Source organism: Aplysia californica, unplaced genomic scaffold (assembly GCF_000002075.1).
Source record: "Aplysia californica isolate F4 #8 unplaced genomic scaffold, AplCal3.0 scaffold00455, whole genome shotgun sequence".
Lineage (NCBI taxonomy): Eukaryota > Metazoa > Mollusca > Gastropoda > Aplysiida > Aplysiidae > Aplysia > Aplysia californica.
In genome coordinates this window covers 341,660-360,958 of record NW_004797725.1, presented here as the reverse complement: position 1 = coordinate 360,958, position 19,299 = coordinate 341,660, and the positions used below count along the sequence as shown (strand labels likewise).

General features: G+C 38.7%; 2 protein-coding genes across 2 annotated transcripts in view; one reads left to right on the top strand and one right to left on the bottom strand.

The window, feature by feature from the left end:
* The window catches only part of LOC101852496 (GPN-loop GTPase 2), a 9,812-nt gene extending 2,275 nt beyond the window's left edge, over positions 1-7,537 (bottom strand). Inside the window, exons 1-6 of the mRNA XM_005105166.3 lie at positions 7,367-7,537; positions 5,809-5,886; positions 3,731-3,990; positions 2,434-2,595; positions 991-1,116; positions 87-185 (exon numbers count right to left, since the gene is read on the bottom strand). Of these exons, the coding sequence (XP_005105223.1) occupies positions 87-185; positions 991-1,116; positions 2,434-2,595; positions 3,731-3,990; positions 5,809-5,866 (705 nt within the window). The 5' untranslated portion in view covers positions 5,867-5,886; positions 7,367-7,537. The remainder of the gene's footprint in view (positions 1-86; positions 186-990; positions 1,117-2,433; positions 2,596-3,730; positions 3,991-5,808; positions 5,887-7,366) is intronic.
* A 78-nt stretch (positions 7,538-7,615) lies between these two features.
* Positions 7,616-19,179, top strand: LOC101852260 (transmembrane protein 19). Its single transcript, XM_005105165.3, has 7 exons — positions 7,616-7,974; positions 9,816-9,926; positions 10,400-10,537; positions 14,035-14,111; positions 16,099-16,276; positions 17,885-18,100; positions 18,762-19,179. Exons 1-7 carry the CDS (start codon positions 7,887-7,889, stop codon positions 18,926-18,928), a joined length of 975 nt encoding a protein of 324 aa, XP_005105222.1. The 5' UTR covers positions 7,616-7,886; the 3' UTR covers positions 18,929-19,179.
* The last annotated feature ends 120 nt before the right edge of the window (positions 19,180-19,299 follow it).

The following is a 19,299-nucleotide window of genomic DNA, read 5'->3' as shown; positions in this document are numbered from 1 at the left end:
AAGGAGGAGGAAGGGGGAGGAGGAGGAGGAGGAGGAGGATGAGGAGGAGGAGAAGAAGAAAAAGAAGAAGAAAAAAACTTGCTCACCTCAACACTCAGGGGCAAGAAACTCACAAGGCTGTAGTCTTCAACTATGCCCACAAGAGCCTCATTAAGTTTTTTGTACTTGTGCAGCAGAGGATCATCCTGCAGACAAGGTCAATTACAAAGAAAATTAGAGAACAACTTCCGAGTCAGTGAACCACAGGAAACAAATATTTTAAAAAATGTAAATGATGTGAAACATACATAACAAACAGGAGCACATTTTCTTAACCTTCCCATTTAACTCTGTTATTCTTTGTTCAGCACATTTTACATATGATTTTTTTTTACTAGAGTGTAGTAACCTGTAGAATGATAAATATTCAAAATGAACAAAATAAATAATCAAGGTACCAAAAGGCATCAGAGAGTGTGAGGAATGGAGTTTATAATTCAAAGAATACACCTGGTCATTTATATTTGAGAACTTTTTCTAAACAAAAGCATTTTTCAAATATATGATTCTAAATGAGTAAAAATAAACAATTAACCAATGAGCACACATACAGTCAACAGGCAAACCTGCTTTAACAACCATCTGTCCAAGACAATCACCTGTACTAACAACCACTTCCCACTTTCATATTGTGTTTTTGCTACATAATAATGATACTGTTCAAGACTTTTTCAAAGACAACCACTTTTGTCATCAACACTGGGTGGCTGTCTTGGACAATTTCGACTGTATCAAAGAATTAAGGCATTTAAAATGATTAAATTGTAATCAAAGAGAATCTTTAACTAACCGCAGGCGCTATGAATGAAAAAGACTCAATTGTTGCAGATACGTTTTACAAAAAGTGAGACATCAAGAGTTAGTTTATATTTCCAGAACTATGTTAACTAATCATCTTCCTAGGTTAAGACATGGGATGACTAATATTCATAAAGGTTTGAAAGAAATCACCTGAAGAAGATCAAGCAAAAACTGCAGATCCAGCACATCAGTGTAGAAATCAGGATTGAATGCAAGTTTGCCATGTTTCTCAATTAGATCAACTTTTGACAACACGTTCACATGAGGCAAACTCAGCTGAAACAAAAATAACATGACATCAGTATACCAATGATAGTACATAACAAGATGGGCCACTTCTCTCTTTGAGCCAATTAAAAAAGTGTCCTCAAAATTTGGTGGCGCCCTCTTCACAAAAGCGCACTCTTTGCGAACAGAGTTACCCTACTTGAGTTTTTAAAAATCAAAGTGAAACTAGCAAGTTTTGGGATAAATTTCGGAAGAACGCTTTTTAAAAATGGTTACGCTGACAAAAAACCTCTTCCGGAGGAAAGGGTGATTGTTTTCTTCGTTTAATTTGACTTTAGAATGAAAGGCGAGAGGTCATTAAAGTATAAATAACCTAAAACTCTGCACTGAACGAACTCGAACTGCTGATGAACAGCAGTCGATCTGCGCACGCAAGGAGGTGCTATTCCTATTCTTCTTCTGGAAAAACGAAAGAGAGCTTCAAAACAGACTGCAGCGCCATCTGAAGCAAAGAGCATACTTCCTGCGGACACTTTTTAGGCTGAGTGGCCCATCTTGTCTTGTAATATCTTTGAGTATACTGCTTTCAGTACAACAACAGCAACAAAAGCAACCACCATCATAAAAACAAAGCAGCAAATACTTTCAACAAATTTTAAGTGATCTTGTTGTTCAGCGTGAAATATAATCCTCATTTCATCATCAAAATGAGAAAACTTAGCAGAGAAAAAGGGAAAGGGGGAGGGGGGGGTGCTCTCGTGGTCTAGAGGTACAGTGTTTGCCTCATTTTGCCCCCCCCCCTTTCCCCACTCCCCCCCTCCTCTTGGCTCCTGACTCTTTCCATTGCTACTCCTAGCTCTTTCTTCCTGCTGTCTTTCAGCCATACCCTTGATCTTTGGGTAGGTAAGATCGAACACCTTGCCTTCTCAAAAGAGGGCGAAAAAATCTCAGAGGTCCCCTGTGCAAATTACACATGTTAAAGATCCCTTGGTGGTCCTAAAATGAATAAGAGTAGGTTTCAGCCACCATCCCAGCAAAATTCAAAATTAATTCCTGCCAAAACTGCTGGCATGCTCATACTACCTTATGCAGTATTGAGCACCGTAATACCCTTACCAAAACTAAAGAAAAGGGAAGGGCAACCAGTGTGCAACCCTTGGGGAGAGTAACATGTATAAAGTTTAAAATGTTCACATATTTTGTCACTTCAGCTATACAAAGATTACCAGTTACAGCTCTGCTATGGTACATGAGAACATAAATAACATAAAAGAGACAATGTTTTCAAAGAGCAGTGAAAGAAATCATGTAACTTTAAAAATTGAGGAAGTATGTTACAAATTCAAGAGGATCATTTTGTATTACCTGTAACATTGTGTTCAGGGATGTCAGTAGAACAGCCACAAATTTCCCGGGATCAGTGCAGTAATGAGAGTCCACAAGGTGGACAGCAGTTAGCCGGACATCCCATGAAGTCAACTTCTCAAGAATATTCTTCACAGAGTTGTGGTGGGTGAACAGCTCTACCTGATACAGGTCAAATAAAAACACAACATATCGAAACTTCAACTAAAAGTTAATAAAGTTCAAACATCTTAGTGTGGGTGGTTAGTGGGTGCTCTGGTGCGGTTTGCTCCTTCTTTCCTATCAAACATTTATCATCCTTATATAAAATTTCTCCTCCGTTTTGTATATATACGTTACTCTCTTGTAACACATCTATTCTTCGGAACTTATATGATATTGTGTTGCAAGTGCCATACTCTTACAAAAAAAGCAAACAAAACATGTAAGTGTCAGTGCTTCCAACAGACAAAGCAGAAAAGTAGGGAAAATTATATGTGATGTTCAGGGTCCACGGACAGCATCCTGGTGGGGGGTTCAGGGAACAAAACCCCAAAAGAAATTGAAATTTTGTGTATTCAAAGAATTGAAAAAGGCATTTGGGAGCATGTCTGGAAGGATTGCCAACAACCCACAAATCCCAAATTTTCACAAGTTTGTCTCATTTTATCTGATTTCTTCATTTACACCTAAAACATATGTTCTATGGGATTTTCAGGATGTACAGATTCCCGTAAAAATATGTATGACTGAAAGCACTGTCATATGCTGCCATATGGAGTTTACATTTGTGTGCAACTGAAAACAACGGAAAAAGAGACTGTAAATAAAACCAACTACTAATTTTTATGGGGGTTTTTATTACCAAAAAAAATGCATAGAATTAAAAAGAACAACAATTTCTTTAACATACTTTTTTTCAAATTTATTCTTCAAATGCTCAAGAACACAAGGAAGATTCATGGAATCAAAGCTTGTCCATTTTGATGATGAACTCTAAAGCATTTTATTTGAAGACACCTTTCATGAGCAGTTTCCCCAGTTTCAAGGTTGATCCCACTGTATTTTAGGTCCAAGTTCCCATTCATTTAGTTTTTAAAAAACTTAACTTATCAATGGAACTGAATAAAATAGCAACATGTCGCCCATTGTGGAGACCAGCTCTTGCTTATATTTATCAGAAGGCATTTCCATTCAATTCTTCTTGCTAAACACAAATTAACTTTCACAAAGTCAGTACTTAAGGTTAACCTTGATCTATAATACAGCTTAAAGAAACAGCATTAATACACACAAAGAAACAATGAAATACATTCACCTGTCCAGGGAAGTCAAACAGCAGGTATTTGTCTTTTAACCCATCCAACTTTGCCTTTAACCAGTCAATATTTTGTTCCAAATATTCCATGCAATATACAAGCCCACCATTAGGCCCAAGACGCAGATGGGCCATCACATCCTCTAAAGACACGAGCTCCGATATGTCCACATCACATGGGTAAGGAAGGATGTCATTTGCTGGGTCCATGTTTATGACAGCAACCTCACGTTTCAAGGAAGACAGAAACTGTTGCATGCCTAGAGAAGAGGAATCATACAAAAGCTCTTTAAAAAAAACAACTAAAATCAAAACCACTGCTTGTCAGTGAAGAGGAGACCTTAATAAGCACAAAAAGACTTTAAAAGCAAAACACTTCTTTTTTTTATTAAGGTAATGTCTGTGAGTTAATTGTGTCAAAGTGAACATTTGATTACAAGGAGATGTGATTGTGATGTAGAGTAGAGGTACCAAACATTACCATGAGTGAAAACCATAGTTATATTTTGAACTTGTTTGGACTGATGAAACAATCAGCATGTGCCCACATTAAAAAAAATAGTTTATTTTCTATTATAATCAAGACATCCATCATGGTACAAGTACCAGGTTGCAGCTATGTTCACTTCCTCCCACATTCATTACTTAATGTTACATAAGTAGGTACGTTTGGGCCTAGAAGCTGAATCTTGGCCATTATCTATAATAAAATCAATAATAAAAAAAATTAAAAACCTAACAACTACAGACTTAAGCTGTGCCTAACATCTGCAAAATATGGCTAGATTTACATACACTTCAACTACTTCAAGTCAATAAATCATAACAGCTACAGAAAATGAATATAAAATTAATTTTGTAAGGTAGAATCATAACAGGAAAATTGAAACGTTTATAGAACTCAGAACAAATTCCAAAAGAAGAAAGGAAATTTTAAGTTACGAAAAAAAAAAAAGAGAAAGAGGTTCATGAAACAGACTGACAAGAATTTCAGTCCGATATGACCACACTGTGGAACCTGTGCTCTTTTTTTGTAGCCTGCAAGTGTGTAGCATTTGACTGTGTGGTCTTACGAAAGTGAGTGCTCACTTTTGCTCGTGTATGTGAGGCATAATGGTGAAATCAGGTGCTCGCCAAAATGATCAAACCAAAGAAATCTACATTTTACTGCACGTTAAGGAATTTTTATCAATTTTCTTACTTTGGGCTCAACACCTCTTATGTCCATTTAAAAACACATTCCTCCATGGATTTTCTAATAGAAAATCGTTGATCAAAGGCACAAGAATTGTAGAATTGCAGTTTCATCAGACAGTGCAGCTTTGGAAACCACTAGTTTGGTGGCCATTTTTTCAGCCCACACCTACTTTCAATTGTAAATTTTATACTTCGACTTCAATTCGAGATAGATGGGTATTTTTTAAAACCAAAAGCAAGGTAATTGAATAGGCTTTAAGATTAGACCAATTCTCCACATGCTCCAAAAACTGACAAGTGCCTGATTCCACCACGTCGTGACACATGTCATGGTGATCTACTAGTCCAACGACACATGAACATTAATTATTTAATATGTAGAGTCCCCTTCATATTGCGATAGGACTAGTGGAACATACATGGATACAGGCAAATGAAAACGTACATTTTTATGCTCACACAGCCACCTCTTTAAAAAACTAAATGAATTTAAAAAGATGTGTGATATAAAAAGCAAGAAAAAAAACAACTAAAAGGGAGACAGGGGTGTGGGTGATAGAACTGTATCTTTCAAAAGAAGCTCTGTAAAAGCCCAGAATTAAAAGGACAAACTGTTGAAGTGAAATGACAAAAACAAAAATTTCAAGATGAAAGATAATTAATTCCTTTTCAGGCAGATTTTGAGTTTCAGAACTTAGACAGTCATTGACTAATTAGCTTAGCAGAATATTTTCTTTGACAGTAGTGGCCAATTGAGTAGCATTCAGAGAGTCAGTCCTCATGCTACCACACTTAATCGTTGTAAAAATTTAAAAAGAATCAGTATCTGGTAATACTCCACACTACAGTTTCATTTTAGTTTCTTTAAATTTCGGTCTCACCATGACAGTATGTTGTTTTCCCTGCCCCTGGAGGACCAATGACTATCTGCCCAAACATCGTTTCATAAATTCAGCAGCCTGAAAAAGAAAAGATAATAAAGACGACACTTATAACATAGAATATATCAATACTCAAAGTTTAAACTGACTTTATATGGCCACTTCTATATATTCTCACCCCTGGTGAGAATAGCTCATGACCCGCTATTCTCACCCCCACCCCGGTGTGAGCATGGGCATGAGGCGATAGAATCTAGATCTATAATTGTGAGGACCCGTAGGTATCTACGTTCTGCTCTTGAGTCTTGACATTTTGTCCTTGCATCCAGTGGCGGTGGGTGGACCAAGATTTGGGTGGGGTTTAGGTTTCTCCCACTTCTTCATCACCAAAAAGCAAGCAATAAGAACAAAACAGTGATAACTTTTCTATACTCACTGCGAGCCACGGCATTTTGAGAACCTTTCAAACGAGAAGTCACCTTTGTCTTCCATCTCTTTGCTCTTAGTTAAAGTTAAGCTCTTCTGGATGGTGGGGACGAAGCTGTTTCACCTCCAAATTTCTCTAATTAGTTTTTATCTGAAGAAAAAGTTGCCTCAAAAGTGGTTTGATGTAATTAATAACTGTTAAATCTCAGCGGCACAAACACACAGCACTCCAAACACATACGTTCTATGAGGTGGATAGGGTCGTGTTGTTGCGGAAAATAGAACGCGCCTAACAAAGGCCCAATGGGCGCATAGGTATCTGTGTCACTGGGGGAAAGTGTGTCGTAAACTTTCACCCCATTGTCAGGGCTGGGAGAGCGTGAGCCCTCTGTGCAGTGTAATTTTGTAAAAGTCTTCTCTACCTTTTAACAAGAAGAGTTTCATTAAAGACGGGCGTGGGAACCGGCTTATTCTTTCTGAGCCCTAACTAATGACATTTGATTGGCTGTTAGGTTACTATAGTTGTAAGTGGTGACAACAATGATTGGATAAACGGGCAAGCCACCAAGCTGATAACTGTGTTCATTGCGTGCGATCATGACGGTTTCAACTGCTTATTATTTCGTTATTTAAGAAACTTTCAGTAACTAAGGGATAGAGTTGGGGCGGAGAGGGGGCGGGGGTGAGGGGCTCAAGCCCGTAAGCCCTTCACTACCCACCGCCACTGCTTGCATCCATAGATTACTGATCTAGAATATCTAGATATCTAGATGGATCTAGACTAGATTTCTAGTCTATTTTTTTTGTGTGTGTGTGTTTTTTTCACTGTTGTTAGCTGTTCATGATTCATGGATGATGGGGTGAAATGGCCTTCACCCAGTTCGTTGCCATAAACTAAACCTGAAACTTATCTCAACAACTTATTCTCTGTGCTGTTCTGTGAGTGTCTATAGACTGTAGTATAGGCCTACTGTTTGCTAGCACACCTGAGGGGGTTGGAATAGCGAGACACAGGGCCATAGGAGGGATTTTTTTGTGATTTAGTTGTGTATTAACTGTCCAGAGATGTCAGTGCGCCCGCAAGGGGGTGGGGGGGTTACAACAATACATTCTCATTCAATAATGTATTTACTAGAATCTAATCCGAGAGAGGAACCACACAATCTTGAGGCTTGAACTAGACGTCTAGAGGCCGATTTGCTGTGTTGACTGACTGACTGTGGTGCGTGTAATATGAAGATCTACAGTATTCTACAGTTGGCCTAGAGGCCTAGATCTAGTGTGTAGTAGTGTAGTGTGTATAGCCTACACTGTTGTTTTTTTTAAATATAAATTTGGCAAATTGCGGAGAGTTAGCTCCCCCCGCCTTACGTCTCCGTATTTAACTTTGGTCTTTGGTCATTGTTTGTGTTATTGCTCAGTCTGAAAACTTCTGAGATGAGAACTTCGGGCCACTTGGCCTACTGACTGAGAAGTCGTTGGTTGACTCGGCGGCCGGTCAGACATCGTTCAGCAGCTTGTCTTGTATTTGAATAGAGATGTGAAGAGAGTGCGCAGATAGCCTAGGCCTAGATCTAAGTGTTTCAAAGTGCTTACAAAAAAAAAAAAAAGAAGGTTAATCCACCCCTAGATCTAGTTACCGCAATGGAATAATGTGCTTTGCTGTTTTCCTTTCTTTTATGCTGTTTTTACTTGGCTTATTGTGGGCAATGACTTCAATTTATTCAGGATTCAAACCTGGTGAGTGCCTTCTTGTCTGATACTGACTCTGCTGATCTGAATTTGGAACGTTCATTATCATCTTAGAATTTAAATTGAATATAATAATTTGATACGGATCTAGAAAATCTAGTCTTCAGAGTGTAGTTAAACTACGATTCTGGTAGTTAAATCTAGTACGAATTGCGACTGACATTGTCAATGTGTAACGACACTCTGCAGTCTGCAGTTAGTGCAGTCCCATCATCAATTATTTTTGCAACTTTGTGCAGACTAGGCTACTGTGACCTATAAAATGATGATTTTACTAATAAAAATTGATATCAAGCAATTAGTACTCGAACTCGCAATGGTCAAGTCTCTGTAGCTGTTCGAGCCTAAATAGTAAAACAGCCCATACACGATCAATTATTGTGCCGTCCTGGTTGCACAATAAATTGACAGTTTTTAGGTTACCCACACGGTACACAGCTCAATATAAAATTGACGATTTAATTGCTCAAACCAGGCTCATTTTGGACATTTTGGTTAGATTGCAACCCACTGAGACAGGATGGGGGATTTTGACCCAGCTGGCAGTTCTTGCTCTTGCTGCAGAAAACGAAGATGATTTCCCAAAAAGGAAACGTGCGGAATAGTCAAAAGAATGGTTTCTGCAGTGTTCAAAGTTTGAATACACACAAAAATTATTACTACGTGAACTCAAACATATATGAGCCTCAGGATTTTCAAAACTTCAAAACTTTCTGCATGGATGTCCGGTCCTACAATTAAATGAGCTGTTGCAAATGGTTGAGCCCCTGATCAGAAAGCAAACTACCGATACGTGAGCCCCTCCTACGGAGCATTACACTGCATTACTTGGCCACAGGAAATACTTTTGAGGATCTGAAGTTCGTAATGTGCTATTGCACCTCCGAAACCAGAGAACTCGTCACTCGGTGAATTCAACATAGCTGAAAAATGTGTGGCAAGTTCACCGGAAAAAAAAAAGTATCCAAATAACAGTGGACTCGTCACACCACTTAGACCAGTCATCTTAAGAATTATACCATTTTAGATTTGTTATTGCTTACATTATAGATCATTTTTAACTGGTTTTATATTGCACCCCAAAATGTGTCCGTTATCTTTTTAACATGTTGAAACAGAAAGGTTAACATGTGTAGATTTTGATTGAATTAACTCTGGTTTTTGCTTTTTTAAAATATTAATTATTAAATTAAAGGTTGACATGTGTTGGTTTGCCTGCCAATCCATGGTGAACTCGCCACACGTTTTTCACAAGTTCGAGTACATGACGAGATCACTGGAGGTATATGTGTACTACTTCACCGTGTGGTGAGTTAACTGGAAGTCTGCGCCACAAACCATCAGCAAAATTATGAAACCTGTGAAGCCATCATCAGCTGCGTACATTGATTTCATTGAATACCTCAAAGTTGGTTCATAAATCTGGTCCGTCCCTGCACCAGATATTTTGAGTCAAGCACTTTTTTAAATTCTTTGCGTTTGTTCTGGGCATTGATCTTCTCTCGTTTAGTTTTGGTACTTTTCCTGGAATTTTTCAATCAATACGCCAGCTGTTTCTCTTTTTGTCTGTTGCTGTTATCGTCACACTTTACTTTCCATAGGGTTCAGAAACCATTTAAAGAGTTGAAATTCGTGATGTAAAAAAGAATAATCTCCCATCTTTATGTTCCTTTCGTTTTTCTTTCCTCTCGTCTCCCACATCCTTTTTTTAAAATTTGCTTTTTTCTCTGATTTTGTCTTTTTAAGGTTTGTCATGGTGTTTCATCCTGTGCAATCGAGTACAATGATTTTTGTTAACTAATTATGTTATTCTCCTCTTTGTATTTCAGATTTCAGGTCTCCTTCTGCACTGCACTGGGCCGTGGGCATCATAGCCCCACTTATTATTGCACTGTATGGCCTGAGAAAAAAGAGTCTTGATCGTTCTGGTGCTGCTGCTGGTAAGTGAGGCTGAACATTTGCTAGAAAGAAGGTATTGGTGGACATGGACCGTGGTTAGAAACCCTTAGTTGTTCCTCTAAGAAGAGAGGAAAAATAGTGGGGGGAGACGAACTCCTGGGCAGCTGTCATTTTTTGGTTATCTGCATTTCATTATAATGCAATAAAATTTCCTTCAGGATAACATTACACAAGTCAGTTCCTTAGGTAAGATGCAGAGTATTGAGTTCCTGCATGCTGAGAGAGAGAGAGAGAAGGGTGTAAATTAAAAAGATTTCTTTTAAGTCAATCTCATTGTGGTATTAAGATCACTCTATCATGTTTTTACCAAAGCAGTGACTCACTCTAATTAACGTAGTTTAAGTTATTTATCAATGAGAGGATGATCAGGTTTCCTAGTGGATTGAGTAAAGTTTACTGAGAAGAAATGTTCATTATGTTCATTGCTTTTTTCTCTTCTACTTTCTATTTTCAGGCCTTATTGTTGGATTTCTCCTCTCTGTGAGCAGTTTTAATTTCATGGCTTCACTTCTGTCATTCTTCATCTTTGCATCAAAAGCGACAAAGTTTAGATCGTCAAAAAAGAAAAAGCTGGAAGCTGAGTTCAAGGAAGGTAAGTGGAACTTGTACAGAAAATTATAAGTTGTTTCTGTAGGAAATATCATGCCGTTCAATATAGAAGTGTAATCATGTTTCACTACTTAACATTATAATGGCATATGACATAGAAATGCTCATGTGATATACATATCACATCGAATAAATCATTAATGTAACAAGAGAGGTTTAAATTTCTCACAAAATGGATCACTTTACATTTCAAATGAATTTCCACTGACGGAATGTCCATTAATCATTTGACTTGGATCACAACACTTGTTTGGCTAGTCAAAAACATTACCTTGCAATGTGGTTACTTACAGGACCCACAGCAATATGTGTCACAACGCAGTGGAATCAGGCGCTTGTCAATTTTGGGACATATGGAGCTATTGGTATTGCACAGCGGTTATGGAGCGCCCATTTAGTTTCGGCTGGCGCGAGGCAAGCAAGCCCTCGCTTCCCCAGGTCACGGGGTCATTTACCTGCGCCGCCGGGGATTTCCCTAATCAGCCGAACACCGGCAGCGCTCTTGTATTTTTTGCAAAGTTTACCAGCACAGTGAGCCAAAGCTAATGTAAGATGCATATTTTGATAAAGACCACGTAAATATTCAACATATTAAGGAAGAAAATGAAGAAATCGGAAGAACATGGTACATTACACTTAGAAGCTGTGAAGTTCTCAAAAAGGGGTTTCTGTATAAAGACATATATCATGTGATGCATGACTGAATATGTGGTATTCTCTCTAAAGTGATTGGCTTTCCATGTGCAATTACTGTGTGGATATCTTTGAAGGTGTCTTTTACGTGAACAAATTTCTCTCTCAGAACAATTAATGCAGTGTCTATTATGCTTTGATTTCGTGTACATGCAACTGTTCCTTTTGCTAAAAATGATGCTAGCTGTCTGTACACATGGGCTGTGATGAATTTATGGCAGTGGCTTCCTATAAATGAACGGCTGTTGTAGGCCTGTGGTGTGATGTTGTGTTGTTTGAGGATGTTATCAAATTCAGAGCAGGCAGGACTTGACCTTGGAATAAGCTCCTCAAACTCTAACTCTGACAGCTGATCATGTACACTAGAACCCTTCCTCTCAAATCTCTCTGCTTCTCGTGGATTATCCGACAAAATCTGACAGCCCTGTAACAATTGAATGTCCTCCTCGTTTTTTTCCAGCCCTCTTTCATTTTTTGCCGTAGATATGCACATTTTGTCCTATTCCAGGCGTGCAATTCTCCATAGATTGATGGACCAGCTGTACATGTATATCATGTGCAGCCTCCTCAAGAAGGCGATGATGTTTGAGCACAATGCCCACCATGTGATCATGTTGAGTGTGGCACTCCATGACAAAAATATTGTTCAAAATGACAACGAAAATCAGATGTAGAGGCAAGAAAACTAAAAACAGCAAGAATGAATGTTCAGAGTGGTGGGTTGGTATTTTTTCAAAATCACAGAAAATCATAGAATAACTTCGTGCATTTGAAACTTGCACATGTAAATGAAAATTGTCACCACAATTGATACATGAATTTCTGTTTAAATCGTTGGGGGCCGGATTGAAATATCTAAATCCAAACTGAAAAAGTTCTAAACATTGAAGATGCCAGTTTGAAAATCACAGACTTACTTAAATCCCTTGTAAAACTGATATAATCGGACTTACAAGAAAACAAGTTATACCGGCCTACAGGTCAAACATAGCACGTTACAATGAAATCTTAATCGGCCTTGTAGCATTTATAGTTTCAGAGTTAGGAGGCTTTCAATTCGCACTAAAACGCCATATTTACTACTGCCCCGGCACAGGAGGAGTGGCGCTGCGGTCACCCCAATTAACCCCTCTGACAAGTGATTTATGACTTCGCGCTGGGCTGTCGGGCGGGGCGGGCAGGGTGGTGAGGATGGTCGGGGAGGAACCGGGGAAGGAAAACTAAGTGAGCGGTCTGGACGGTATTTTATCCGCTGTGATTGTCTTGAAGCCTGTCCATTTGCCTTGCTTTTGATGAAAAAAAAATATCGATTTATCTTGGATACAAGTCAAGATAATGGCTTTTGAAGGAGGTGGGGGTCGCCTGGTTTCCCAGAGCTAGGATTAGTGAGAAAATGGCTGCCAAAGTTGAGTTATTTCCTTAGTTTGAGAGTCCATGAAAACTGAAAATGTATATCTTTTATGCCTTTAATCAACGCATTTCCAGTAAAATCCTAACAGAAATGTATTCTTAAAAGGCATGAAAGGCGTTGAGCCAAAAAACAAAAATTGGATAAAAATTACCAAACCTGCTGAAAAATGCCAGTTTCTTGACTTTCATTATTTCGACAAATGTCTGATTTCACCAAGCTGCCTCACCTCATATGAGATTAATAACTAACTTAAATTTTATTACAGTAGTCTCTGCCTAAGATCCTGGTGCTCGGGAGCAAGGAAATGCGGTATCTTAGGCGAACCGGGATCTTAACCGACGAACCCAGGGAAGAACCTATGGTGACACATGCTAAGGCTCGCAATAGGTACAATGGTCTCCCTCCACTCTAAAATGAACTGACATGACTGCTTGGTGGGTTTATGACGTATGCGAGCAAAGAGTGGTTAACCTTGGTGAACTATCACAGTGCATAGTGGGATGAGGCGTGCCATTGTCACTTATCCTATCATGAGTCTCAAGATCTACGCGTATCCAGTTGCCCCTCCCCCTTACCTGTCGAAAATTTATAGTATTCCATCTCTGACCGAGACACAGACAGACACACAGACAGACAGAGACACATATTCATACATACGCACATACTCCCCCCCCCAAACAGCCTTTGTCGTTACACACCATTATGTTGTGAACACACCAATTAAAATTCAGTCTGTCTCACAAATTCGGGGGTAGAGACAACTTCTGCAATGGTCGGGGAAGAGTTCACAGTTCGATGTGATCCCACCTGGAACGAACGTGTAAGCCCTACCCACCCAGCGAGTGATGTAAGTTTAGGGGGAGAGCTCAGGTGTGAGTGCGATGCGTGGGGAAAACAAACGCGTCGGTCAGTTCATACCCCGGTGTGATCTCGTCGGGGGCAAACATTGTATCGCTTCATCGAGTTTTACAACGTGTATGTGATCAAATTCACGATAGTGGCTGATCTTTGACGCGACGGACAGTTTATTGATCTCAACTTTTCACTCTTGCTTGATCGGCTGTGCCCGCCCGGGTTTTTGTTCCGTAAATTATGATCTGAAATGTGGGATCTTAGCCGAAGGTAGACTTTCAGAGTGAATCAGAGTGGGATCTTAGGGGTGACTTTTGTATAGTAAAAATTCTGTTTTCTTAAAACAGCGGGATCATAAGCGAGCCGGGATCGTAAGCGGTGGGATCTTAGGCGGAGACTACTGTATATGTAGCTGTATGTCTGCTTCCAATGGTTTTGTGGCTATGGATTTTGCAGAAATATTACAATGCTAGTATATGATGGAAAAAGATGATTTTAGAATGTTATGATACCTTCTATTACAGGTGGGCAAAGAAACTGGATTCAAGTCATCTGTAATGGTGGCCCAGCTGCGTTGTTAGCCATTTTTTATATGTGGGAGGTGAGTTTTGCTCAATGTTTTCTTTGTAGGGATTTTAAAAATCAAAGTTTGATACCCTTTGGACAAAAAGTATGTCACCATGGAGGCGCAGCATTTAGTCGTCATTAGAGTGCCTAAGTTAAGAAGAAAACTACTTCAGGAACGATACAAGAAAAGTTTGAACCTCATTTTGAATGTGAACCTCAAATTTTCCAAATCTACTCTTTTCATGCTACCATTCTTATTGTATTTCAACAATGAAGACTTTGATTAATGAAAGTAACCCTTCACTCAAGTCGAAGACATATTTTCAAAATGTGTTTGTTTTGGTAAGTATTTATCAGGGCTCGCGATTGAAAAGGTCATATGGGGGGGGGGCTCTCGTGGCCTAGAGGTTAAGGTGTTCGCCTCTCATTCAAAGGTCTCGGGTTTGAATCCAGGTGGCGACAGAAACATTTTCTTCTCTGTAATGGTCTCCTTTCACCTCCTTTCCTGCTCTCTAGCAATGTTCTGTCGTCTGCTTTCGTCTCCACTTTCTGCCCTCACCCCATCACCTCCTTTGCCCCCTCCCTTGGGTTCCTGACTCTTTCTGCAGCCTTTCTACTGCAACTCGCTGGCTGCTTACAGCTTTCTTTCAGCCCCACCCCTGATCTTCGTGGGTGGTTGGCGGGTTTTCTGGTGGGGTTTGCTTCTTCTTTTTTATCAAACACCTATCGTCCTTATCTCCCCTCCTTCTTTTTTATGTTTGTTACTCTCTTGTAACACCTCTAATCTTGTGGCGCTCATATGACTTTATGCAGTTGCGAGCGCCGTAAAACCTCTACTAAAACTTAAACCTCTGATCTTCTGGAAGGAAAGATCTACACCTAGCCTTCTCGGACAAGGGCGAAAAATCTGGGAGGTCCAGTGTGCAAGCTGCGCACTTTAATGATCCCTTGGTGGTCTAAAGTAGAGTAGGCTTCGGCTGCCACCCGGGCAAAATTCAAAATTTCCTACCAACTGAAAATGTTTAATGTGTCCCGCGCGCTCATATGACCTCATGCAGTAGCGAGTGCCGTAACACACTTAGAAGGAAAAAAAAAAAGGTCATATGAAGGCTAGGTGTTCAAGCTTACCTACCCAAAGATCAGGGGTGAGGCTGAAAGACAGCAGTAAGAAGGAGCCAAGAATTAGCTGTAGAAAGAGTCAGGAGCCCGGGGAGGAGGGGGGGGGGGGGCAAAAAGTGGAGATGAAAGCAGATGACAGAACATGATGAGAGCAGGAAGGGAGGTGAAAAGAGAATATCTTTATAGAGAAGAAAATTTTCTGTCAGCATCAGCTTTCAAACCCAATACCTATTGAATGAGAAATGAACACTGTACCTCTAGACCACGAGAGTCCCCCTCAAAATATGTAAGAATATAAAAGTATACAGTAGAAACTTGTTACGGATATGATAAATAACTATCACAAACAAAAAGGAAGAGACAGACCTGTGTGAAATATCGAGAAATAAAAAGTACAACTAAAACATTTCAAGGCTTAAAAAAAAACCCCAAAAAACTCAGTAACTTTGGTGAGAACTCATATCCAGATTGGTCTTCTTGGTAGAGCTGTTGTTATTGTATGTCAATTCGCGCATGCCCCTAGAGAAACCTTTGTTCTACAGATTGGTTCTGTATTTGGAAACTGCTCCACTACAAGTGACGCTCAGCGTCATGAAACATTCTCTCAGCCAGCTTCATTGTTGTTGGGGTAACTTTGAGTAGGTACACTAGGTGGGGATGATTTAGAGATGAAGGAATTTAGAATTTATCTCTCGTTTTGATTCTGTCTCTCTATTTTGCTATTGTCGAGCTGCAAATGGCAATTATCATATCTTTGTTTTTCTGTTTCACCCTAAACTTACAAGTGAATCACAGTAAATATTTTTGCCAGTGTTTTTTTTTTTTTGTGCCTTAAAAAGGTTGATTGATTACATGCTGGCAATTTATTAAAAATTTTCATGGTTATTTGTTCTGTCTCTCAGGTTGGGTGTGTGAACCTGCCCTTCAATTTTTTGTCCACTTACTCAGCTTCTTGGTATAGCGTGGCAGTTATGTCCGCAATTGCATGTGCCTCCGGAGACACTTTTGCTTCAGAGATTGGCACTGTAGTAGGAAATCTAGACCCTGTGCACATCATTACGCTTAGACGTGTCCCTCGAGGTAGGCAAATATTTGATCTATAATATAACTTTTATTGTTTGTTCTTCACTGTTTTGTTTGTCGGACAGATAATGCCATTTTGATGGCTTAGGGATGTTTGCGTGGTTAATATGTGCTGACTACTTCTCAAAAGTAAGCAGTGGGCATAGTGTTCATGGTAACTAGTAATATTGTGTATGCAGTGCATGGATGTATTTATTGTACATTTCTGTGGTCATACATTTTGTCAATAGGTCCATGTCTTAATTTACCAAATAAAGTGCATTTTGCTGCCCTTTTTTCCTTCACTTTTGTGCATTTGTATCAATGCAGAAAAGAAATACGCCATCTGGAAAGTACAGACTTATAAAATTATTTTTAAAATAATGCTGCAGTATTGCAGGGAACAAGAAGTGGAAGCTTAATTTAATAACATATTTTAAGAAGTATGCCGCCATTGGTCTGTTACTTGATTTTTTGCATATTGCTACATGCTAAAGATCAAGCAAAACATGAGTTCACCAAGATGTTACTTTTTTTTTTAGGGGGGGGGGGGGGGGGGGGGGGTTAGACTTTGAAGTTTTTATTTAGTATTTGTTCTTACTTTTATTTCAAGCCTATTTTATATTTTTATCTTCATTTGATTGTTACTATCATACTTGTAACCAGTTTCTACCATGTAGTTTAAAATCTTTCAAATTCTGAAAACATGTGGTCAACTTTCATAGTGCTTTACAGAGAGTGCTTGGCATAGAGAATAAAGAAAAGCCTCTACTATCATGCTTTGTAGATAAGTTCTCTACCCACTTTTTTCTCTTTCTTAATTTTGCATATTCTATACAGTTCTATTCTGTTTAGCTTTTGGTATCAAATGTGAAATTGTTTGTTAAAAGATTGAAAATTGCATCTTTCATATTATGATTAAATGTCATAGCTGAGTAGAAAGATCTGTCACTGAAGACAAAGTAGGGGAAGAAGAAGCTAAAATAGAAGATTGAACAGGAGAAAATATCATAGTACATCTCGTAGCTGGAAGATGTTTAGTTATCTAAGAGCTCTAAGAATATTTTGTACGATTTTGAAACTGAATGAATTGCATGCTGCTTATTTAAAGTTTCAGATGTTTTCGTGAATTTGTGTACCCAGTATATCTTTTGACAAAGTAAGCTTCACATTCAAAAAGTGAATTTGCAGCTCAAGTGCATCTCCAGATATTTTACACCCGATTTGCTTTGTACCTCTGAAGCAGATCCAACTCAATTTTTTGTGTGTACGATAGAGGACTAGTTTCGTGAAGTCATCAAATAGAAAATGGAAAAGAAGAGTTCTGAGGTCTACTCTCATATCTTGACAAAGCTCACTGTTCATGATGAAAATTTAGTGCTCCATCCTTCATGAAGCTAATGTTAAGTGATGGTTGATAAAAAATTTTCAACTGGAGTGTCTCTCAATTATCAAAAATTTGAATGTCAACAGGGAGCACTTTTACTGTGAGAGTAGCTATCAACTGTTGAGAAACAGTTGTCAGCTTTGGGGTGAGGCATTGCTTGACAAGTGCGTCAGTGTATTAAAAAAATAATTTTTTTAAAATCCAAATATTAGTATAGTAACCGTCCGTGTTATTTTCAGGAACAAACGGTGGAGTATCACTGGTGGGCACACTGAGCAGCATGTTTGGAGGGGCCGTTGTTGGAATACCTTGTTATTTTACTGTCCTCTTAACATCACAATGGACTGTCTTAAAAGACTCCCCACCCCAGTGGCCCATTCTGCTGTATGCTGTTCTAGCAGGATTGATGGGCTCTCTCATTGATTCCATTCTAGGTGCTACCTTGCAATTTTCAGGTAGGAGTGCATTTTAAAAAACATTTTGTATTGTAGTCTTTGCACTGAGCTGGAAAACAATGAGGCATAAAGTTTCTGTAAAACTTAATTTATTTTCTGAAATATGTAATATAACTTCAGCACATGATTGCAGTTGAACTCCTTAGGTTTAGCTTAATTAGATATTTTACCCACAAACAGTTGTAAAATGTAACAGTTCACAGATTGTTTTGGTCAGGATTTTTTTAGCTTTTACAATCATGAGTAACCTTCCACCATTTTTCCTTTTAAAAAAGTTTCTGATATACAGAGGATACAACACTGAATATATTTGTGCCTGTGAAAAGGGGGGCCCATATGTCGTTAAAGTCAATTTCGAGGGAGAGGCCTATAAAGATGTAAAAGTGATCACATGTCAAAAATGCAATTATATCAGAAAATCAAAGTTGAACTATTCCACTATTACATTCCTAAAGGTGTTAGCAAAAATCTATTTGGTACAAGGTTTAAAGATTGGTTTATTTAAGGGTTGTCTCAAGAGAAAATTTGTAGATTGAATATACTCCTGTAGTAACTTAGAAAGATATTAGGGTGCCAGATTGTTTAAACACTTTTATTGCATATTACCACAACTTTGTAATAAGTACAGGATTTAATCATGACTTCTTATTTCACATTTCAGGAAGGCACAAGACATTGGGCTGTATTGTGGAAAGTAAAGGGCCCAACATTGAACACATAAGTGGTTTTGAAATATTAGATAATCATTCGGTAAATCTTCTAGCATCACTTCTGACTGGGATTATTATGCCATATATTGCAGCAGAAACATGGAATTGGTTTGTCTGAAATGTCTCTGTTTATATGACTTAGTAGTAAATCTTGTACAGCAATATTACTATTATTACTTTGAAATCTGAACGCTGTCAGAGTGTGAACTTTGCAATCTTTGTATAAGCCCGAAAGCAAAAATGTAAGAAGAAAGAGGTGAAAGTGACAATTGTGGGTGAGCATGCACTGAGGATATCAGTTTTTAATATATATTGTGTGTTCTTGTCATTAAAGAAACTACTGGTAGTGTGCCCGTGGTGTATTTTTAAGCTGGACCTAATTTTGTGTATTCAAATGTTCTGTGTTTAAAAAAGCAATGCTCTGGTTTGTCTGGTTTGTAGACCTCAATGCTCTAAAGAGAGAGATGGAGGATGAGTTGTTGGGGGGGG

Excerpts from the sequence above, each read along its gene's own strand:
- LOC101852260 (XM_005105165.3), top strand. The coding sequence starts at position 7,887 with ATGTGCTTTGCTGTTTTCCTTTCTTTTATGCTGTTTTTACTTGGCTTA. Across the intron at positions 9,927-10,399 it reads TCGTTCTGGTGCTGCTGCTG|GCCTTATTGTTGGATTTCTC; the intron begins GTAAGTGAGGCT and ends TTCTATTTTCAG. Across the intron at positions 16,277-17,884 it reads GCTTAGACGTGTCCCTCGAG|GAACAAACGGTGGAGTATCA; the intron begins GTAGGCAAATAT and ends TGTTATTTTCAG.